This window comes from Lepidothrix coronata, unplaced genomic scaffold, assembly GCF_001604755.1.
Source record: "Lepidothrix coronata isolate B3197 unplaced genomic scaffold, Lepidothrix_coronata-1.0 Scaffold213, whole genome shotgun sequence".
NCBI classification, from domain to species: domain Eukaryota; kingdom Metazoa; phylum Chordata; class Aves; order Passeriformes; family Pipridae; genus Lepidothrix; species Lepidothrix coronata.
Window position 1 is genome coordinate 958,556 of NW_016690393.1, and position 22,214 is coordinate 980,769.

General features: G+C 60.7%; 1 protein-coding gene across 1 annotated transcript in view; it reads left to right on the top strand.

Annotated features, from left to right (window-relative positions):
* Positions 1-688: 688 nt before the first annotated feature.
* Positions 689-22,214, top strand: part of KCNH6 (potassium voltage-gated channel subfamily H member 6) — a 34,471-nt gene continuing 12,945 nt past the window's right edge. The window contains exons 1-4 of the mRNA XM_017833330.1: positions 689-786; positions 3,862-4,092; positions 12,452-12,607; positions 18,960-19,171. Coding sequence (XP_017688819.1) covers positions 711-786; positions 3,862-4,092; positions 12,452-12,607; positions 18,960-19,171 — 675 coding nt within the window. The 5' untranslated portion in view covers positions 689-710. The remainder of the gene's footprint in view (positions 787-3,861; positions 4,093-12,451; positions 12,608-18,959; positions 19,172-22,214) is intronic.

The window sequence follows — 22,214 nt, forward strand, 5'->3', positions numbered from 1 at the left end:
GCCAAGGACTCTCCCTCCACCTCCCCATCACCCCCCTGTCCCACTACCCCAAAGCTTCCTCCACTCCCATCACCCCCCACCCCAGTCCTCCAGAACCTCCATCTCCCCCATCCCACCCCCCCAAGGACCCCCACTTCCAGCACCCCCAGCACCCACCTGCTCCCCCGCCCCGCCCCGGAGCACCCCCGCCCCCGGGGCCGGGCGGGGCCGGGCGGGTGCCGGTGCCGGTGCCGGGGGACGCCGGGGGGCCCGGGGGAGCCCCGGGGAGCCCCGGGGGGTGCGCGCCCCCCGGCCGGCAGCTGTTGCTGCTGAGGGCTGCCCCCGGAGCCTCCGGCGGGGCCGGGGCAGCGGTGACTAAGCACTTTGGGGGATTTCTACTCTTATTATTTTATTCTATTATTTTCTCCCCCTCTCCGGCAGGTCCTCCCCCTTCTTCCCCCCCGCTTCCCCCTCCCATCCTCATCCTCCCCGGCCGCCCCCGCCCGGGGCCGGGCGCGGCAGGGCGGGCGGAGGGGTTCCCCCTTCCGGCCACCGGGAGCATGGGAGCCCCGGGCCGGCTGGGCTCCAGAGCTCGGCCAGCCCTGGGGTGAGGCGGAGCGGGGCCGCGCCGTGCCGGGCCGTGCCGAGCCGCCCCGGGGCCGGGCCGCGCTCCCCGCCGCGCCCGCGGCAAGTTCCGCCGCTCCCGGGAGCGCGCAGAGCGCAGCGGAGCGATGCCGGTGCGCCGGGGCCATGTGGCCCCCCAAAACACCTACCTGGACACCATCATCCGCAAATTTGAAGGACAAAGTGAGTACCGCACACCCCCCCCCCCCCCCCGGTCCCGCTCCGCTTCCCCCCCGCCCCCCCGGCGGCCGGGGCGGCCCCCCAACTTCGGAGCGCAGCGGGGAGACACGGGGAGGAAGGCGGGAGGGTGTCCCCGGGGGCACGGAGGGGCCCCTGTGACCTCCCAGAGCGGGGAGAGGGGTGCGCGACACCCGGCAGTGTCCCCGCGGGTATTTATAGACAGCGCGACGCAGGGGGACGAGCGATCCCGGCGCCGGTGTTCCCTCGGGAGCTGGGGACACCGCGACCCCCGCAGCCCCCGGGCTGGGAGGGGGTCCCGGGGTGGCGGGGAGGGGGTCCCGGCCGGCCGGGCTGGGGGACAGGGTGTACCCGAGCGCAGCCGGGCTCGCTGCCTGTTTGCCTTCAACTCCGCGCTCTCGGCGGCCGCCGTCCCTGGTGAAATGTTGCCATTTGCTGTTGCTCCGAGTAATCCCTTTATATGAATTTTTGGGCTGGCTTTCGTGTCAGATACGGCGAAGAGCCCGTGCACATCGGGGAGCGCTGGGGTTTGTGTGCGCCTGGGAGGGTCCGCGGGGGCTCTGCCCGGCGGCAGAGCTGTCTGGGCACCCCGACGGTCCCCCCCACACTGCTGGGGATGAGGGGAGGGGAGCGGGGGACTGGAGTCCCCCCAGAAGCTGAGCTCGGGGAGCTGCCGTGGGGTGCTGGGGCTGTGCACCCCCCACTGCCTCGGCTCGCTGTGGGTTTTCTCCCGTGTCTGAGTTTCCCGGGTGGGCAAATATCCCTGGCGCTGCCATCCCTGCCGGATCTGCGCTGCCTGCCCCAGCTGTGACTGACGTGACCCTGGGGATGGAAAGTGAGAAAAACTGTCCCTGGTTCCTATCAGTTCCCCCTGGGAAGCGGCGGCTGGGGAGCAGCGGGGGCACGCAGCGAGGTGTGCCAGTGGGGATGGAGCCAGGGCCCCTCATCCCTGCCCGCTCCCCGCCCGCTCCCTGCCAGCCATGTCGGGCACCGGCTGGGTTCTGCCGAAACATCACCCCACGCTCCCCCGCGGCAGTTTCGTGCTGTGACAGGTGCTGGGAGACACCAAACCAGCACACCCGACACTGCCACAGGCAGAGGGTCCTTCCCTGCTTGTGGGTGCCCTCACCCCCTCCGCTGCAGCTCCCACGGGTGCAGCGGTACCTGGTGAGTCCCCAGGGGAGCTGGAGAGGCCCAGCGCTTCCTTGTCAGGGAAGCACAGCCCCTGTAGGACCAAGGGCAAATCTTCAGGGGAGGGCAGGGCAGAGAGCAAAGTGGGGGTGAAAATACCCCCAAGGAGACCTGGCTCTGCAGCTCCTTCCCATCCCGGCCTTGGTCACATCCCTGAGCTGAGCTCAGCTTGCTCCGGCGCCCTGCCAGCCCCGTAAATCCTGTCCTGCGCCAGCCCAGCCTGGATCCAGCCTGGATCCGGTCCATGGGGCTGACACTGGATGGGGAACTGTTCCTCACAGGTGGGGAGCATGCCCCAGGAGTGGGGCTTTGGGGGAAGGTCCCCTCCTTGTGCCACCTTCCAGCTGGCAAAGCAATTTGGATAGAGAAGGATCGGGAAGAGGGAATTGGGAAACATTTGTCTGTGGTGGTTTGTGCTGTTTGCAGCGTCGGCGCCGGCGTCAGCCCTGTGTGGGAAAGGGAAAGGTGCTGGAGTGGGAACCCCACACAAAGGGTGACCAAGAGCTGTCACAGGGTGAGATGAAGCAGGAGACCTGTGCAGCATCCCTGGGGACACCAGTTTTACTGGGAGGTGTCCTCCGGAGCTGCAACTCTGTAGGTGACATCAGGGAGAGCCCTGATGTGCCTGAGAGGGGTCCTCCCACCCCACTGTGTCCCAGCTCTGGGTGCCAAAGCTGTGCAGAGGTTTCTCCTGCATTTGGGTGAAATTCCCAGTGAGGCTGGAGCGTAGCAGGGCTCTGGAGCATGCAGGCTGCAGATGCCATTCCTGGGTAATCCAGGAGATTAATTGGGGTCTGGACTGGGAGGCAGCCTCCAAATGGACCCTCTGCTCTGACCTGCCTCTGGCTCCAGCCCAGAGTTGATGCCAAACATTGAGGGAGATGCTGCTGGGAGGGGGCACGGCATCCATCAGATCAGCATCCATCAGATCAGCATCCACAGCCTCTGTCACCCCAGCAAACCTGTCCCAGAGAGGGTCCTTCCCAGCCCAGCACCCCTCGGTATCCTTGGAAAAAAAGCCCCAAAATCCAACCAAATCACAGCTCTAGGCTGGGTCTCCCGCAGGATAAGGATGGAAGTGGCTCCATATGGGCTGGATGACGTGGTCTGTGCAGCACTGCCACACACCCTGGCACGACAGCGAGTCCGGCCCCAGCCCAGCCCAGGTGGCTGCAGCACCAGGAGGGGATGGGGCAGCACCACTCCCTGCCTCAGTTTCCCCTCTTATCCACCTGAACCCTTTTCTTTTTGAGCACAGGGGCCATGCAGACCAGCAGGGTCTGGATTTCACATTGGGAGAATTATTAGTGATGGGTCTCACCCAGCTTCCCATGAGCCAAGCCTCACACTCACTCCTCCTCTTGCCCCTTGCCTGACTTCAGTCAAATCTGAGCAAGGGTGGAAAGTCTCTGAGATAACTCAGGTCCCTGATAAGCTCCTGGGAAGGGATCGAGGCTGCAGCGCTGGTCAGGGACAGATTGCCCATGTTTTAGACAGCAGAGAGTCCCCACATGCAAGTGGTGAGATGTCAAGGCTGCATGGATTGGCCAATGCCAGCAAAAACTGTTCTACTGGGAAACCCCCCCATGGGCCCCCCTGTCCCCACAGTCACCAACTCACATGAAACTGGGGACATTTTCTCTCTCTCAAGAGCTGAGCAGCACCCGGGGTGGTGTGGGATGACGTCAGCCATCCTCCCCCCAGACCTGTCACCGGTGTCCCTGGGGAGCCTGGCCCTGCACAGGCCCCACGGTGGGTGGCATCAAAAATCCCAAGCACACACCCCCCCCCATCCTCCCAGGCTGCCCCCAGTCCCTGTGGGTCCCCACCAACCCCCCCTAAGCCTCGTGCTCTCCTGCCTCCCCGCAGACCGCAAGTTCCTCATCGCCAACGCCCAGATGGAGAACTGTGCCATCATCTACTGCAACGACGGCTTCTGCGAGATGTTCGGGTACTCCCGCGTGGAGGTGATGCAGCGCCCCTGCACCTGCGACTTCCTCACCGGCCCCGACACCACCAAGAGCTCCATCGCCCAGCTCACCCAGGCCCTGCTCGGCTCCGAGGAGTGCAAGCTCGAGATCCTCTACTACCGCAAAGACAGTAAGAGTCGCTCTTCGGGGTGATCCGGCGGTGGGAGGTGTCGCCTGCCCTGGATTTCGGGCTGTCGGAAGCCGGTGGTGGGAGGCAAATGGGGTCTGGTGCTACCGGGATTGCACTCAGACTCAGGGCTTTGCTGAGGGCGAATCCATGGTGGGATGGAGCCATCTCTGCCGTGATGGAGCACTGTGGGCATTGGGACCTTGAGTGATGGATGACATTGCCAGGTTATTTGGGAGTCAGGCTGTTTTCAAGCCCTTGGTGGTGGCTCAGAGCTCCCGGGGCAAGAAATGGCATTGCTCGAGGGTTCCCTGGATCACGAATGAGGATCCCGTGGGAAGCCCATGGAGGAGCCAGGCAGGGACATGGGTTTCCCAGTCTGTGCTCCAAGATGAGATGAGGCAGAACTCCCATCTCTGCTGAGAGCCAGTGCGGCCGACGGCCTGGGAACTGCCTTTCCAGCGAGCAGGATGCGGCTGTGCGTGCACAGATGGAATTACGTTAAGATGAAAATGAAGCTTTGATGGAAAATACGAGTGATTAGTTCTAATACGGCAGGAAGTTAAATAAATATTTAGTGCTCGATGCTGCAAAACAGCAGTGGCCAGGGCTCCCAGGGGCGGGGGAACGCAGGTCGGGAGCTCACGGGAGGTTAAAAATATGAAGTGTTTCCTTTTTTTTTTTAACCTGTGGAGCTTCCCCGTCGCTCCAGATCGTATTGATGGGGGGTTGGCCCTGAGCACGGGGCTGCACCGCCCTGCCGGCAGCTCCCAGAGGAGAACCAACTGGAAGCAAGGGGAAGGAGCAGGCAGGAGCCCTGGCTCCCAGCCCAGCACCCTATCTTGAGGGCTGGGACCCGTGTGTCCTGGCCTCCCTCCCAGACCCTATCTCCCGGGCTGGCATCCAGGTGCCAGTGTATCAATCCCAGAGTTGTCCGCTGGCAGCACCCCTGCGTGTTATCCCGGCAGGGCCGGACCCTGCGCGGTGTCAGGATGAGGCCGCTCGGTCGAGGCTCTTCCTGCAGGGCCATTCCTGGGCGGAGCGGGGCCGGGAGTGGTGCCAGGGCTGGGTGCGAGTTCCCCCTCGGCCGCTGCGGTTTCAGGGCCTGGCTGGAGCCCAGCACGGCCCGGGAGGCACACAGAGGAGAGGCACACGCTGTCCCCCTGCTCCCACCCCAGCGCCAGCGCGTGGCCGTGGCAAGGACAGCGTGTGCAGCCCTGTTCCCCTCCCTCCCTCGGGATAGTTTCCCCATCCATCCCCGGGGACTACTTGGCTGCGAGCCTGATCCATCAGCATCCTCCCCGCTTTGAAGCATTCCTGCTGGGCTCACGGGATGCTCGGTGCTGTCCTCGGAGCCCTGCTCTTCCTCTAGGCCATGGGGAACTCTCATTGGAGCTCCGAGCTGCTTTCTTCTCTTTTTTATTAAAAAAGAGTGTGTGGGGGGGGAAAAAGCCCAGAAGCAAACCCTTCATGTCTATTTTTAAAACCCGGCCCCACCAGCAATATGCTTTCCAATTGTTTCCCCCCAGCACTCAGCCTGCAACCGCTCAGCCCATTATAAATGGGTCTTATCGGCAAAGAAAAGGCCTTTGCATTATAGGAGCTGCTGCTTAATTAGCCGGCGGAGGCTCCGAACCCGCCTGTCCTCCTTTTCATACCGGCAGCACCAATCTCCAGCCTCGACCTGCTGTTTATTACTGCAGTACTCCCGGCTCTGCGGCTCCCGGGGTTGTTTCCTCGCTTTTCTGGTTGACAGAGGCGAAACTGTGTCCCAGAGCTGCCCTTCGGAGCCCCCCGCCGCAGGGCCGGGGTGGAATGGGTGGATGGATGGAGGGATGGATGGATGGATGGATGGAGGGAGGTGGGAAGGGGGTGCCCGGGCAGGTGGGTCTGCCCATGGACAGGAGGATGCTGAGTGATGGGGTGATGTGTGTCCCCGGGGACAGCCTGGCTGCCCGGGCCCCATCTGGATGCCCGTGCTGTTGTCAGCTAATTATAAACAGAACCAAAAGATCCAGGGGTGCCAGCAGCAAGCCCAGCTCCGGGTAGACGAAATGGAGCCAAGAACCAAGTACCAGTTAGGGAAGGTGGGCCCAGCCCAGCCAGGGCAGCTGTCCCTCCCTGCCACAGCAGCCCCAAAAAGGCCTTGGAAAAAGGGGAGAGCCTGTCTGCAGTGCGTGTGGGCTCTAATCCCCAGCTCAAAGCTGAGAGATCAGTGGAAAGTTAATTTCCTTACAAGATGCTCCACAGCTGGGGCTGCCCCAGACAGGGGGGTCAGCACGGGATCAGCTCCCGCCACGATGAGGAGCAGCCACAGCTGCCAACCCTGGGGACACGCTGCCCCTGAGGCCAGGGGGAGCTGAAACCCCTCCAGCATCCCCTGGAGGTGATGCTGAAGGGCTGGTGGAGCCGAGCTGCACCCAGGGCTGGGGTTTTTCCACCCAGGGGGGACGTGCTTTGGGGTAAAGCCACTGGCAAGAGCTCCCAGGGTCCCCAGAGCGGTGCCAGTGGCCACAGGTCCTGGGCACCACGGTGCTGGCATGGCCTGAGCAGCAGCAGCTGGTGGCACCCGCTCCAGTTAATCTGCATGAATGTGATGCTGATGAATATGAAAGGGGAGATGTGGCTGAGACAGCCAGAGCAGCTGGTGGGGCAGCCCCAGCCCCTCCATCCTGTCCCCTCCCGGGCAGAGCCCACTGCTTGTCCCCTCCAGCAGGAGCAGTTTGTATCAGGCCTCTGGGAATGGGGATGAGGGGCTGGGATCAGGCTGGCAAACTCGTTACACTGGTGCATAACCCGGGATTTCTCCCCAGGGGCTCCAGGAGCAGAGAGGCTGCAGAGTGACTGGGGTCCCCCCTGTCACCCAGCATGTCCCTCCACAGCTCCCCATGGGGATTCCAAGCAGGCAGCCGGGCAGGCATGGATTGGGGGGTGTCACTGCACCCAGAGAGGACGGGGGACTCATGTGACGTGTTCCCAGCCCAGGGCACATCCATGGCACAGCAATCACCTCTCCAGGAAGCCTGGCTGAGGCAGGGGGGATGGATCCAGCCAGGGTTCCTCTGTCCAGCTCTGTAAACAGCAACGTGTGACGTACCCAGTGGATGCACTGGGAGCAGGAGGACAAATCCCACCAGCAGCTGCTGGATCCTGGCACTGTCAGGGGTAGGATTTGGTGCTGGCATCCCTAGGGAGCCTCTGCTGCTGCACCACGGGGTGGACAAGGCAGGACAGATGGGAATTCCTGGGTGGTGGAGGAGCAGGGAAGCACAGCCAGCTGACAAACCCCAACCCCAACTTGAGCTCTCGGCTTGTGCAAACCCCTGCAGTTTACACCAAGCTGGGGCTGTTTGCTTTGTGTTCCTTTAAGGGTCAGGCTGTGACCTCAAAAAGGGACAGACACCATGGCCCAAATCCAGATGGGGACTTGTAAACATCCCGCCTCACAATGGCAAACACTGGTCCTGGAGATCCTGCTCTGAGGAGCCAATTCCTCCATCCTCAGCATGGCTGTGCTGCAGCTCCAGCCACTCTTGTTGCCCTGGGGCAATAATCCCACTCCTTTGCCCTGGGGACAGTGTGACTAGAGCACAAGCTGGAAGAGACACATTTTCCATCCTCTGCTGCTCCTCAGATGCTTTTTGCTTGAACCTGATGTCCCATGAATGGAGGGGCAGGTCCAGAGCATCCCCAGCTCCCCCAGGGATGCTGCCCAGGAGGCTTTTTCCTGAAATCCTTGCCCTGGCAGAGCCCCCAGTTCTCATCCCAAGCACTCCATCGTCATCCTCACCAACTATTGTATCCCCAGTGGGAGGTGTCCCATGTCCTGTAGAGAGAGGACCCTTGGGATGGCTGGACAGCCCCAGGAAATGCTGTCAGTGCTGCAGCTCTGGCCACAGAGCCCTGCTCTAAGCTGGACTAATTCCTGCAGCCAGCAGGGATTTAGTAGGGGAAGGACTGAGGGCCTGGATGTGGCCACTCACTTGGCTTGTAGAGGGGGTTAAGCTGCATTTTGTCAAACCCCTGTATTGATCCAGGACCCCTTTTGTCTCCTGGGGATCAGAGCATCCTTCCACCTGCACCCAAACCACCTGGCTGGGCCTGGATCCTTCCCGTGGCTGTTGGTGGGTACCCTCACCCCCCTGACACTCCTGGTTTTCCTCCTCCAGTGCTGCTTCCAGCCAGCAAGTCCTGTCAGTGCAGGAATCCCTGCCCTTCCTCGCCGCACACAGGGAACCTCCACCCCCCTGACGTTACTTAATAAGGTCATTTTCCCTGCTCTGGTGTCCCAGCGGGTTTCAGTCTCCCGATGCCCTGTCTGGGCGTGGGATGAGGGGCCAGTGCAGACCCCGTGGTGCACATCCCCTCCCCGCACAGAGGGGTGCACACCCAGGTGTGGGGGCTCACCCTGGACCCCAAGAGTGACCCATCTCCCACCGGCTCAGCCCCCACCTCCATTATTTTCCATCCCACCTCAGGGATTTGCTTTAGGGCCTCCCAGCAATCTGCGCTTCCCTTTGAAGTTCCCCCCAGCCCTGACACTGATTTATCCCAGGACGGGAGCACAGCCCGGCCCTCCAAGCATCTCCCTGGGCATGCCAGCCAGCCCCGGAGCACAGCTCTGCCCCCATCCCTGTCCCCATCCCCTCCGTGCCCTTCCCGGCCCCTCTCCTCTGCTCCTTTATATAATACCACTATAGATTTAGCCACTCTGCCATGAGACCCCGCAGATTAAATCTCCCGGCCGGGGGGAGGGCAGGGCAGGCCTCGGTAAGAGCTCGGAGGGCAGATTAATAGCCTGCTTTTTTAATATTCATAACAATACTGGTTTGTGTCCAGCTCCTGGAAACCCCCGTGTCCTGTTGATTAGTTTAATACCGATGATACCGACAAAGGCATTAACCACCGGCGGCTGAGGGGGATAAAGGGGAGGGAGGGCCCCCAACGATGACATTTTTAATGTTATAATGATAAGTGCTCGCTTTTATCAAGGTCAGGAGACACACGGTGGGTCGGGAAGCGCAGACCTCCGAGCGCTCGCTCGGCTCAGGGGAGGTGGGCTGGGTGCTGGGAAGATCAAACCCAGGGGTTTAAGGGATGAAGTGGTTTTCCCAGCCCGTGCAGACCCACCACGTTGGCTGTGGGACCCTCCAAACCACCACCCAAGTCTTATCTCCCGTGCCGAGCCCGTCCCGCAACGCCCACTCTGGGTTTCACCCCCGGCTGGCACAGACACCCCCCCCGGAGGTGGCCACGGAGCACAGGCAGGTTGTGAATGCCCCGGGGCTCCTCCAGGAGATCATTTGGCGGCTGGATAAAATTAGACGGATGGAGACAGATTAGCTGAACAGCTGAGGGGAAGAGACAGGCAGATGGATGGGGACAGTCGATCGAGGAACGAGGGTGGGAGTGTGGGGCTGGGGTCCCTCCCGGGGCTGGGGTCCCTCCCAGGGCGGGGGTCCCTCCCGGGACTGGGGTCCCTCCCAGGGCGGGGGTCCCTCCCGGGACTGGGGTCCCTCCCAGGGCGGGGGTCCCTCCCGGGACTGGGGTCCCTCCCAGGGCTGGCTCTGCCCACCGGTGCCGCAGCAGGTCTGGGGTGCCTGGTTTTTGGGAGGAAGGGAGGGGAGGCTCAGCATTCAGCAGAGCCCAGGCTGGTTCACCACAGGGAAACCGAGTCAGGGCAGAGGGTGCCAGGGGTCTGCCAGCTGCAGCCTCTCCACAGAGCTGGGGGTACCCCAAATCACAGCTGCCCAGAGACCCCAGATGCTGGGGTGCTGCCCTGCCTTTGGGCCAGCCTTAAGAGGACACACTGCTTCCACCCCTGGCACTGATGCTCCATCATTCCCTTGATGCCATCCATGCTATTCGATGTGGGCCTGAGCAAGACACTGAGTTCCTGGCACGCAGGGCTGGTTTTGGGGTGACTCCCCTGGTTTTGGAGGGTCTCACACCCAATTAATTTTGTTCAGCCCTGAATTGGCCAGGCAGTTGGACTGGATGATCGCTGTAGGTCCCTTCCAACAGAAATAGTCTATTTTATTTAATTTAATAAGGGATCAGCGAGGGGCTCACAGCAACATTGGCCAGGGCTGCTCAGGCTCAGCACCTCCCAGATTTGTAGGATCAAACCAGGCACCAGCTGCCTCTCAAACCCAGCCCCAACCACCTCCCAGCTGCTCCTACTATTCCTCCAACTGGATGTAACTGGGCCCAGTTTTCAGCTGTTCAGCATTGGCCACGGGATTAACCCTTCCCACGCCACACAGGGCCTGCCAGGATCCAGCCCCCATGAGAACAGCTCAGCACCATCCCCTCCCACTGCCACGGAGGAGCTTAGGAAGGAAAAGTGAAGCAGTGAAGGGATGCAGGAGGGCAGAGCACCTGAGTCAGGATCAGGCCTTCTGGATCAGGATTCCTGGTGCTCTGGGGAAGCATGGAGCTCATGGTTGCCCACACCAATGAACCACGAGGGTTCCAAGAAGTTGGCGATGCTTCAAAACCACCTGTGGGGAAAAAAAACACCTCATTTCCTGACACACCAAAGGAGAAAGTATCCAGTGCCACAGGGCATCATGAGCACAGGTGAGAGGGTTCACCTGTGAGCACAGGTGAGAGGGTTCACCTGTGCACACCCCTGCACGCACCAACACTGGCACAGGCAGAGCTGCAGCATCCCAGGGATGGCACCACCTCATCCTGCAGGGCATGTGCCACCTTAACATCCCAGGGGATTCCTCACCCACTCAGCATCACCTACAGGACATCACTTATCCTCAGAACCCCAAAAATCCTGACAAAGGGAGGGAAAAGGGCTCCTTTCTTCCCGCCCGCCGTGGCCCCGCACACAGGTGACCGACAGCGAGCCCGGGCGGCCCTTCCAAACAGCTCTATCTGCCAGAAACCCCTCCCTCCTGCCCAGCTCACACGTTTAAGTGGATTTCCCCTCCTTGTGGGGACGAAATAAAGAAAGGAAGAAAGGAATAATCCCGGGCCGCCGGGCTCTTTAAACAGATTTCACCGTATCCGTTTCTTGCCCGCTCTTGTGCCCGCGCGTGTGCCCGTGGATGTGCACATCCCTGACGTCACGGCAGATTTTGAAGTTGCCCGATGCCGGCCATCTGCTCCTGATTACGGGAGGCCCTGAGCTCCTTAAAATTATACGCACAAAGGCCGACATCCCCCTCCCGGCTGGAGCGTGGCCATGGCCGGAGCGGGAGAGCTCTGGATCGGGCCGGCAGCACATCCCTGCCCGAGCCGCTAATCCCTGGTGAGCAGAGCGAGGGGGAAAGGCCAGGGCAGGGATCTGCACGGGGCAAAAACTGCCGTGGGAGGAGGTGGCTCGAGGGGGAAAGGCCAGGGCAGGGATCTGCACGGGGCAAAAACTGCCATGGGAGGAGGTGGCTCGGCTCCGAACCGGCCAGAGCGGTACCTGGGTGCTCCATCATCTCTGGGAGGTTTGGGATCGGAGCCCGGGAATGTTCAGGGCGTTTGCCAGAGGGGCTGTGGCTCAGCGGGTCCTGCTCCCACCACTGTCAAAGCAACAGGAGGCAGTTCAAGTGATTATACCCTTGGGTAGGGGTTTTGAGGGATTTTAGGGGAATAAAACTGGCAAAGGAGGTGGGAGCTCCATTGTATCCTCCGTTTGTGCTTTGGGAAAGACCTGTGGGTATTTTCAGGCGCCCCTAATTGCACATTGGTGCCTGGCTGCAGTGCAAGCAGAGCCATGGAGTTGAGCTGGCATCCAATAGGAAAATCCTTAAGGCCTCGTGCCCTGTTTGGGATCCTCCTTGCAGCCTCCATTGCTCTCAGGACACTGAGCCTTGTGCCCCCTGTGCCTCAGTTTCCTCACAGCAGGAATGAGACAAGGTTGTGCCTGACCAGGGGATGTCCTTGGGGACCATCACACTGATCCCACCCCATCCTGCTGCCCAGGGTTGGGATGGGACATGAGGTCAGGCCCACCCCCACTGCCTTCATCCAGTCCCCAAAAATTGCCTGATGATTGCAGGGCAATTAGCTGTGGCATGATTACAAGCAGGATGCTTAATGAGGTTAAACCACTACCTGGGACTTCCTGAGTTCTTAATTACTCACTCTTTAATTGCTGCTCACAAGTACATTAATATAAATGACTGTCTGGAACAGAAAAAAGAGATGTGATCAGTGTGAGCTGAGATGCTTCAGGGATATGGCCCTTTCCCAGGGCTCAGATCATCTTCCAAATCCTCCACTCCCCACCAGCAGGGATTACACCCATCGAAGGGCTTAAAAAACACTCTTCTGCCAAAAGTGTTTTGTGCTGGGGCGGTGGGTGGGCAGAAACCCCCGTGCAGCCCCTCCTGAGCCTGTCTCTGCTCGGCAGCCTCGTGTTTCCGCTGCCTGGTGGACGTGGTGCCGGTGAAGAACGAGGAAGGCGTCGTCATCATGTTCATCCTCAACTTCGAGGACCTGGCCCAGCTCGTCGCCAAGAGCAGCGGCCGGAGCCTCCACCACCGCCTGTCGCAGACCTGGAGCAGAGGTGGGTGTCACCGGGGACACTGGGGGTGTGGGAGAGGCAGCCCAGCATCCTCAGGGCTATCCCCATCCCGTGGTTTTCTCGGGAGCTCTGGGGGCTGAAGGATGCACCCGTGGCTGGGCAGGATCATGCACGAGGAGAGGTTTGTGTTTGTGCACGGTGTCAGCTCTGCCTGCTCAGGGACCAGTCTGGCCAGGCACCAACTGGGTGGAAAAAGGCTGTTTGGGCCAGCTGTGCTCCCCTCGTATCCACACGTGCCCACACACACCTCCTGAAAACTGGGGATCTGGGAACAGGGCTGGGGGCTGACGCCCTGCATGGGATGGTGCATTTTTAAGGAGAGGGTGTCTTGCTGCAAGTGGAGCCGTGGAGACCCTCTGCAAACCGCCTGCCGTGCTGCATCCTTTCCATATTTAGCACTGGCTGGTGCTGGTGTGGGGCAGGGCCTGTGTGCAGGGTCACCAAGAGGGCCAGGGGGCACTCGGTGTCACCACCAGCACGGCTGTGCTCCGGGAATGTCACCGCAGGCAAGTGGCACAAGGATGGTCACGCTACAATGGCTCAGCCTGCCCCGGCTTTGGGCTGTTCCCTGCTGTGCCAGGCTCATTCCAGGCTTTCGTGAGGCTTTCGGAGGCAGTGGAAAACTCAAATTCCTTTTTTGGGAAGGCTGGATCAAAGGGACGCCGTGGTGAGGCTCTCAAGGGGATGCAGATGCAGATGTTAGACCTGGCGACAAGAAGCTGTAGAATCCAAATCTCCTGCTGCCGTACGGGCCCTCGCTGCTCGTCACCTCTGAGTCAGGGAAATAATCCCACATCCACCTTCATGCCAACGCTCCCCGGGGATGTGGGGTGCTATAGGGGTGCTTTGGGCAAAGTAAAGCTGTGGGACCAACCTGGGTCTGTCCCCCCATGGCCTGTGGGGAGGCACAGTGGGACCGGGATCAGAGCCAGGGCCACGTCAGGGATTGATGGGGACACCTCCCCGTTGTGCTGGTGCAGTGGTGTGAGCTTCAGTGCGTTCCCACTCGGGGCATCTCTACATCCCAGAGCCATTCAGGTGTCTGTGTGCGTGGCAGTGGGTGCCAGTGGAGTTTTCTGTGGGTTTCTGTGTCCTCAGGCCAGACATACACACGCAGGATATGTGCGTGTGACTGCACAGATCACCCGTGCACGTGTTCCTATGTCTCTGAAGTGATGAGATTCATATTTTTGGTGGATTGCTTTAGTACCAGTTGGCCTCTATGCATGAACTTCTGAGGAAATCCTAAATTCCAGCAACAGTGTTGCTTTGCAGCCCCCTTACCTCTCAATACCTCTCAACATATGATGCATCCATACCCCACCCCATCCCTTTGGGTGGGACCTTTGGCAGAAGGCACCCAAACAAAGGGTACCTGTCTCTTCCCTGCACTGGAGGTTGTGCTGTACATCCCAAGGGGTGTTTCTTGGGTTTCCCACCCCAGTGATGGGGAGTGTGGAAAGGCCAGAGCTGCTGACTCCAGCCCAGGCTGTGCTCTCAAGAACGGGTTTTGTGACTCAGTCTTTAATTACACGGCCACAGGCGGCTGCGTTGCCGGTCCCCGGCTCATTGATGCGCAGGGAAAGTTGGATGCTTTGCTTCTTCCAGCTGAAAAGCTGCTCTGGGCAGTGGGGATGGGGTGAGCAGAGGGAACCCACGTGGTACCTCACCAGTGGAGGCATTTTTGGGGAGTGGGCAGGTTGGGAGCCTGTGGTGGCTCGGAGCAGCTCAGTGGTGTGTTGGGGCTCTGTGGGAAGCTAATCCTGCCAAAACCAAACAGCTCCTCAATGTGCTGCTTTTCCCCAGAGGAAAATGTGTTCGTGGAGCTCGTGTCGCGTCCTGTGTGCCTCGGGATTTTGGCCACTTTTGGTGTGGTTGGTGAGCACAGTGGGTGCTGCTGGGGGTCAGATGAGCCCCAGGGCTGACTCAGGCCCTGAGGGTGTGAGCCTGGCTGCTCACACCAACTCTGAGCAGCAGGAGGCCGTGGTCTCCTCTGTGTCACTAGAGGAGTGACTTTGCATTGGGTGTCACAAACAGGGGCATTGTGTCCCTCTGTGGGCACTGCCAGTCCCTCTCCACGTCTGAGCCCTTCCCCTCCTGAACCTCTCTCACAGCTCCTGCAGCCCTGGCTGCCCTTGCCCAGCCCCAGTCCCCATCGAGGTGGTCTCCTGGTCCCCCTTGTGTGGTCCAGCATCCCTCACTGAGAATCCAGAACAACTCCAAGAACAAAATTGCTAGAACTACTTGTTTTAATGCCTTTCTGACTTACAGTCTCTACTGTGTGATCTCTTTTTCCTGAAGTTCCGCCAAGGAGATTTAGGGGCTCGATTTCCTCCAGGTCCAAATCCCTTAAGTGGCTTTAACCTCTTTAATTGGCTTAGGGATGCTCTGCACCTTTCCTGTCTTGTATCTGTGGTTGTAGGGGACTGCCCTCTGTCTCAGTGGTGCTTTCTGCCAGGTCAGGGTCTGCCTTGAGCACACGGTGGTGTGATGGCATGGGAATAGCAAGTGTGTTGGAGGAGGAAGGGCCTCCTGGCATGTGCATCCCCCAAAGCCACCCCAAATTCTCCGCAGCCTCTCCCCCTGCCCCGTCTCGCTCCAGCCGTCACGTGCAGATAGGTTACACCTTTCTCTCTTGTGTTTTGTTTTTCTTTCTAACAAGGTCAAAGTAGGAGTTTGAAGTTTAGTCTCCCGTCCCTGCGGCGACTCAAAATCCAGCGGGACTCTCTGCCCACCAGTGAGTTTGATGGAGTAGCCATTGACTATGGAAAGGTAACCGTAGCCTTTGTCTGATATCAGCCCATGCCTCAGGCCAGGTCCCGGTGCTCTTCCTCGCTCTCCCCATCCCGCTGTCCCTCGGCTGCTGTGGCTCGGGCCGGATCGGGCGGTAGGGCCCCGGTGCTGGGGCAGTGCCAGGCACTGGCCCCGGCAAGGGCCGGTGGTGAGCGCGGTGCTTTGGTGGCGTGGGATGGAGCTGGTGCTGCTCTGCCGGGCCGTGGCTGGCGGGGGGAGCGGGAGATGTGCCGAGCTGCCAAAGCTGGGAGGAAGGTCTGGCTCCATAGTGCACGTTGTCCGGGATGGTGGAGCTCCAGGGAGCTGTCCTCACCTCGAGGAGGGGACGTGCTGGTGGCTGTAGGAGAGAGGAGCAGGTGTGCTCTGAGCAGGGACTGGAAGGCTCATTTCCCCGTGGTTTTCCTGGCAGGGACCAGGCAGTGCAGGCAGATCCGGCTTCTCAGCCCTTCAGCAAAGACTGTGCTTCCTGTGATGGAGGGTGATGCTGCCATTGCTGACCTTGAAAAACTCTTGGTGGGTCCTCTTTAGAGACTGTCGTTCTCGGTGGCTTCTTGGCTGTCAGAAGTGCTCCGGGTACCTCCAGTCACAGACGTGTTGTTTCTGCAGTGCTGCAGCTCGAGGCTGTGGGCAGGAGGCTCCTGCTCTGCTAAGGCATCCCCGGGTGCCAGGTTCTCGCTGTGCTGGCTGTATCCAGACAGCCTGGGTAAAGCTGCTTCCCAAAATTATAGATATGAGAGACAAAAGGTGCCTGACTTCTCAGAGGCTGTGCTTGTGGCAGGTTGAAAACGTGTCATGTTATCAGATACTCTGGGTATGTCACTCCCACAGACACCAGCGCTGGGTACCCCCAGGCTGAAGCTGTGCAGTGCACTGGGATGTTTGGGGTGCACACACACACGGAAGATGTGGATTGAGGACAACCTGATGATCAAGTGGGGGCAGCTCTGCAGCTCCAGGGGCAGCCAGCCCCTCCTGGCACCACATCCTAAAACCCGCCCTAAAGTCCTTAGGGGTGGTGAGAAGTGCCACAGTCCCTCCTATGGGTATCACTGGAGGGGCACAGTCCCAGGGGGTTCTGCTCCAGAAGGTGGTTGCTCTGTGCACCCCATTGCAGAAGTCATTAAAGGCTGGAAACTCTTTAGGTCTCCAGGGAAGAAGGTTTAGCCATGGCTAAGGGTGGCTGCAGGAGAAGGAGGACCAATATGGCCAGATTTGCAAACCCAGCAGCTCCTGCAGTGGCTCCTGGTGCAGAGCACAGCCTCTCCCACAGACACCAGCACAGCACCCTGGGCACTGACCCTCGGGGGTGGCCTCAGCTCTTGCAGCAGGTGAGGGGAGGGCAGGTCCAGCGATGGGTCATAGGGACACCTCAGAAAAGCGCATGGCAAGGCAGGTACTCCAGCAAGCCTGTCCCTGGGCTCTGCTCTTCTCTCGCTCTGCTTCCCGGCTGTGCAGCATCGCCTTGCGAACACCCCGCGGCCACCCAGCCTCCGGTGGGAGCTGGTGGGAGGTGGGAGCTGCCAGGTCCCCAGGGACTCGGTCGCCCCACTCCAAAGCAGGTCCTGGTCCCGGCTGGAGGTGACCCCGGGAACTGCGGCGCTTCCCAGCCCTCTGCCCCTCCTCTTACCTCCCCCGGCTCCCTCTCCTTCCCCCCCAGCACGCGGGGACTCCTTCTAATACAACGCTTTCTCCTGGCTGTCTTAAAGCCTGGTGGTGACTCCCTGATTTTGAGGGACTTGAAGACATCGCCCAAGGAGAACTGTATGCAGTCAGAGACCGAATCCCTCCTGGAAAAGGAGCGGAGGCCGAGCCTGGAGGCCGACCCCACCCTACAACACTCGTCCCCGAAACAAGAGCCTCCCCTGCCGGGCCCACAAGGGTCGTACCCCGCGTGGGGTTTCTTTCGGTCTCGCCCTGGGGGCAGCTTCCACAGCCTCCGCAGGGTCTCCTCCTTGGACAACTTTGAGGCTGCGAGGTCTGAGTTCCAGAGAAAATTCAGGGAAAGGAGGGCAAACTCAGGTAGGGGAAAACCCCCGGAGCTGTCGGTTTTCTGCGGGAGCCAGGGCCCTGGGCAATGGCCCCGGCACATCTTGGGGGGGAGGTCTTGGTCTCTTGCCCTGCACTGCTTTTCCTCTGCGAAGTGGAGATAAGGTGGGGTCTTCTCCCCAGATCCACTGGACTCCACGCGATTCCCTGCGTAGGCAGGTCCTGCTCTGTGCGTGGAGCCATCCACGGTGTTGTGTGTGAGATGTGAGACTGTGTGAGGTTGTGTTCGGCTGCCCCACACGAGGGGCGTCCCACTGCCACCCCACCTCCCCGGGAGGGAGGGGAGGGGTCTGCAGGCATGTGCAATGTGAGCTGTGTCCATGTGCTGGAGGCAGATGAGACACCGGCCAGGCCACTCTGGAGGGATGGAGGGAACACACCTCCATCATGGTATTGATGTCCAGACCTCTTGTTCTCATGAGAGTGATGATGACAAATTAGATTAAGGTCAGGAAAGACAAGCTTCAGTAACTGGGGATGGACAGAGATCGGTCTGTGGTGTCTGGCATGAGAAAACGGGGTGGGGGATCATGATCTTCAAATAGTCACAGGTTATGGCCCCTCAGGAGGGGACAAAATGTAGAGGGAGGGAAGGGGAATGAGCAGGGAGAAGGGTGGCAGGTGGTGCTCACCATCACCTTCACAATGTCTTCAGACACCTCCTGCTCACAACACCACCTGGGTCAATGTCAGAGTGCAAGGGATAGAAGGGGTAGAAAGCTGGAAACACAACCCTGCCCTGCCTGGAGGAGATGGAAAGGTGGGAACACACTGGGTATGGTGCTTGGGGATGATACTGGAGCCCTGGATGTGGGTACCTGCTCCCATCCATGACAAACACACTGCCACAGCCTTGACCATGAACCTCCAGGGTTTCCTTCCCGGTCCTGCACTGGGGTCACCCAGAGAGGCAGATCCCCAGGGAAAACTGTCAGGATCCAGCCCCACAACAGCTCTTCTTCCAGACAAAGCCCTGACCTCCCTACCTGGAGCATGGGGGTGAATGATACACCTGAGTGGGGACATCATCCAACTGCTGCTCAGTTTGGTGGCCAAACACCAAGGCAGCAGCTCAGGAGCTGCAGGGGTGGAGGACAATAACCTCCTCCTTCATCTGTTTTCTTGCCAGTTTTGGCATCCCTCTCTGATAGGTCTCATTGGGGCTGGTCCCTAGCCTGCTACAGTCTTCAGGGACAGCATAGGATATTGGATGCCTCTGTATCTTGGTCTGAGCCCCTGAAGGAGATTCAATGGTAAAGAGATAGGTGATGTGTCTGACAAGCAGCCCCCTCTCAGGAGTCTTGGGTCAGGCATCCCACGCCTGAGCCACGCTGAAGAAGCCAAGCCTTTATGGCCAGGCAGACATTGGTGGCACCTTCTGGTGGCACCTTGTGGTGGTCCCCGATCCCTGGGGGTCCCAGAGTGAGGTGGGGGCTCTGCAGGTCAGTTCCTGCTCACACTGCCCTTCTCAACGCTCCTCTCCATCCTCTTGCAGAGGCTTCCCACGTCAAACCCAACCCCCCGAACTCCACCTCGGATTCGGACCTCATGAAGTACCGGACCATCAGCCAGATCCCCCAGTTCACCCTCAACTTCGTGGAGTTCAACCTGGAGAAGCACCGCTCGGGCTCCACCACGGAGATCGAGATCATCGCTCCCCACAAGGTGATGGAGCGCACCCAGAACGTCACCGAGAAGGTCACGCAGGTACGTGGGCGCTGAGAGGCCGCCGAGGCAGTGGTGGGGTCGTGGTGTTGCTGCTGGGGGACAGTCACAGCCACTCCTGTGGCTTTTGGAGAAGAGGAGCAGACAGTGCAGTGATACCTGGAGATTCCACCCTAGGAAATGCCAGCACCCCTGTGTTTGGGTTTTCTCTCTTCCTCTGAGTGGCTGAAATGCTCTTTTTATTCCCTCTAATATTTCTGGTAATTTCTGTGGCTGGGGGAACACTGGCACAGACTGCTCATGGTGTGATGGTGGCCTTGAAGGGGACACGTGTGAGCATGTTTGTGTGTGCACGTGGCTTCATTTGGGGGGGAGGCTCTGGCCTCTCTTCCTGACCCCAACGCCAGGGATGGAGCCGCCAGGGCGCTGCTGATCCTGAGGTGCTCGCCTGGTCCACGCCAGGAGCAAAGGTGGCCACGCCGAGGGCCACCAGATCCCCCGGGAGACAGCAGGTGGCACTGCACTGTCACCGACACGTGTGGCACTGCCTGTTGCGGGACACGTGTGGCCGTGCGGTGTCACCGCAAGGGACGCGCGTGGCGCTGTTCTGACGTGTCGGGATGCGGGAAAGGTGCCGCCGTGTCCCGCGATCCCGAGGAGGGAGCTCTGGCCTGTGGGGAAACTGAGGCACGGGATGAAACACATCCAAGGGCACCTCCCGCTGCTGCCAGCAGCAGCCCAGGGCAGATTTAGCGCTAATTCAGCCATCTGAGCCCAGAAAAGCCTCTGGTGTTGCAAGTCAGCTCCAGCAGAGCGGGGTGCTCTGCGGGGTTCTCCTCCTGCCTCGTGGCCTCCACGTGTGGCAGGGGCACTCCCTGCTCCCCACAGCACGGGGCAGTTCTTGGGCTCGTTTTCCCCCAGGCTTGTCCCCTTCACCCCAAACCCCACGTAGTGCCTCTGATCTGGGGGTGACTGCAGTGACCAGGGATCAGCCCCAGAACTCCAGCGGGACGGTGAGCAGCCTCCATGCCCTGTCCCCATCGCAAGGGACACCCCCACAACAAGGGCCGCTGTCCACACTGGGGTGACAGTGGCACGGTGGTGTTGGCCACTCAGTGTGGGGACAGTAGCTGGTTGTGATGTGACAGGATTGCAGCTGACGGGTCCCTGCAGGACCCCAGAGTACACAAAGACTGACCTTCCCTTCACATTCAGTCTCCAGATGGGATGGGATAGGATGGGATGGGACAGGACAGGACTGGATGGACCTCTCCTCCCCTCCATATCTCCCCCTTCCATGGGGGACCCAGGCATCCTCCCTGTTCTCACCCCGACGTCCCCTGAACCTCCCACAAAGCCAGAGCTCCCCTCTCCTGGCTGATAAATAATTCATGGTGAGGCAGAGACAGTGGCGAGACACCACTAACAGTGTCTAAAAATACCTGCTGGTGGGCAGGGAGAGGAGGCAGGGGCTGTTTGGGGTGGTCTGGCCCCACAGCAGGAGAGGGCAGGTCACAAGTGCAAAGAATGTGCTGGGCACGGCCTGCCAGGGCTGTGGCTCTGGGGCATAGCTGGAGGCACGTGGGGATGCTGTGGGGTTGGTGTCACCAGGCTGGGGTCCTGTTGCAGGTGGTGTGTGTCCCAGTCCCCTGGACTGTCCCGAGGGTGGTGGTGGAGCTGGGCAGGAGGGTGCTGGGGACAGGGAGGGGGGGCTGAGCTGTGTCAGGATATGGGCTGGGAGGGACACCAGGTCAGTGCCCGCCTGCAGCCAGCACCCTGGCCTCATCCTGCCCAGCCCCTCATGCTTGAGGGTCTCCTGGCAGCTCTGGAGTGGCCCCCCTCCCCAGCCCAGTGCCTCCATCTCCAGCACAGGGCAGGGGACAAGGAAGGCACAGGGTGCTGGGCACCACGGGGCACATGGCCTGGGTTAGCCCGGGTCATGGGAGCCTCCCCCCCTCTGTCACCCACAGCCCTCACACACCCTGCTCCCTCCTCCCTCCTCCTCCTCCTCCCTGCTGCAGCTCCCTCACTCACTGCCCAGCACCCAGCACCCAGCACCCAGCACCCAGCACCCAGCACCATGAGCCTGCGGCTGCGGCTGAGGCCGGTAAGTGCAGGGGGAAGGGGAAGAGGGAAGGGGCACCCACGGGATCACCATGGGGGGCAGCCAGCACTGCCACCTACGGAGACTCCCGGGGCCACCCAGGCCACCAAGGGTGACACCCACAGCCCTCCCCACCCCCCAGGGGCAGAGAGGGACAAGGCTGCAGCAGCTCCCTGGCTCTGTGTTGGTTTGGGTGCTATTTTGCGAGTTGTTTCTTTAGCCTTTCCTGCCTCAGATCTTTGGGATTGTGGTTTTTTTATTAATGCCTGCCTGGAAAACAACAGGTCTTGACCTGCTCTTGCTTCTTCTGCAAGATGTGGGTGCCAGGAGCAGGGATGAGGGGCAGGGCAGGTGCCCCAGCACAGGGAGCAGCATTTGGGGGCCTGAATTCACAACTATCCTCACAGAGCTGCCTCCAGTCAGGCAGGTGAGGATTCAGCTGCTGAGGGTGGGAGCGTTGCTGGTTTTCCCAGACACAAGGTGTAAGAGCCTATCCCAGGTCCTCTGGGTGCATCTTAGTTTGGGGATCAAGGTTTTACCGGTGCTGCCCTGCCCCTTCCCCGCCGTCCCCGCGGGAGCGCAGTCCCCAAGCCCATCCAGCGCCTCGCTCCCCTCCGCCCTCAACGATTGCGTTTGGGTCACTTTTTCCAATCCCTCCCCTCTCCGTCCGCCAGCGGACGTCGACGGCTCCCGCCGCTCCATTGGCGCTCCCTGTCCCCCACGGGGGCCCCGGCATCGATCGGGTTTGATTAATCCACGCCGGGCTCCCGAATGCCCTTCGCAGCCGCATGTCTCCCGCCCGCCTGGCCGAGTGCCTGCGTGCCTGCCTGGGCGATGCCCGGGCCCGAGCGCTGCGCCCGCCGTGCCCGCCGCTGCCCGGGCGCGTGGCCGTGGGGGCCCCCATGGTGGACACCCGGAGCCCGAGGGTCAGCTGCCGCCTGGGGCGCCGGGCGAGCTGCAGGCAGGTAGGAGCAGGGGGGC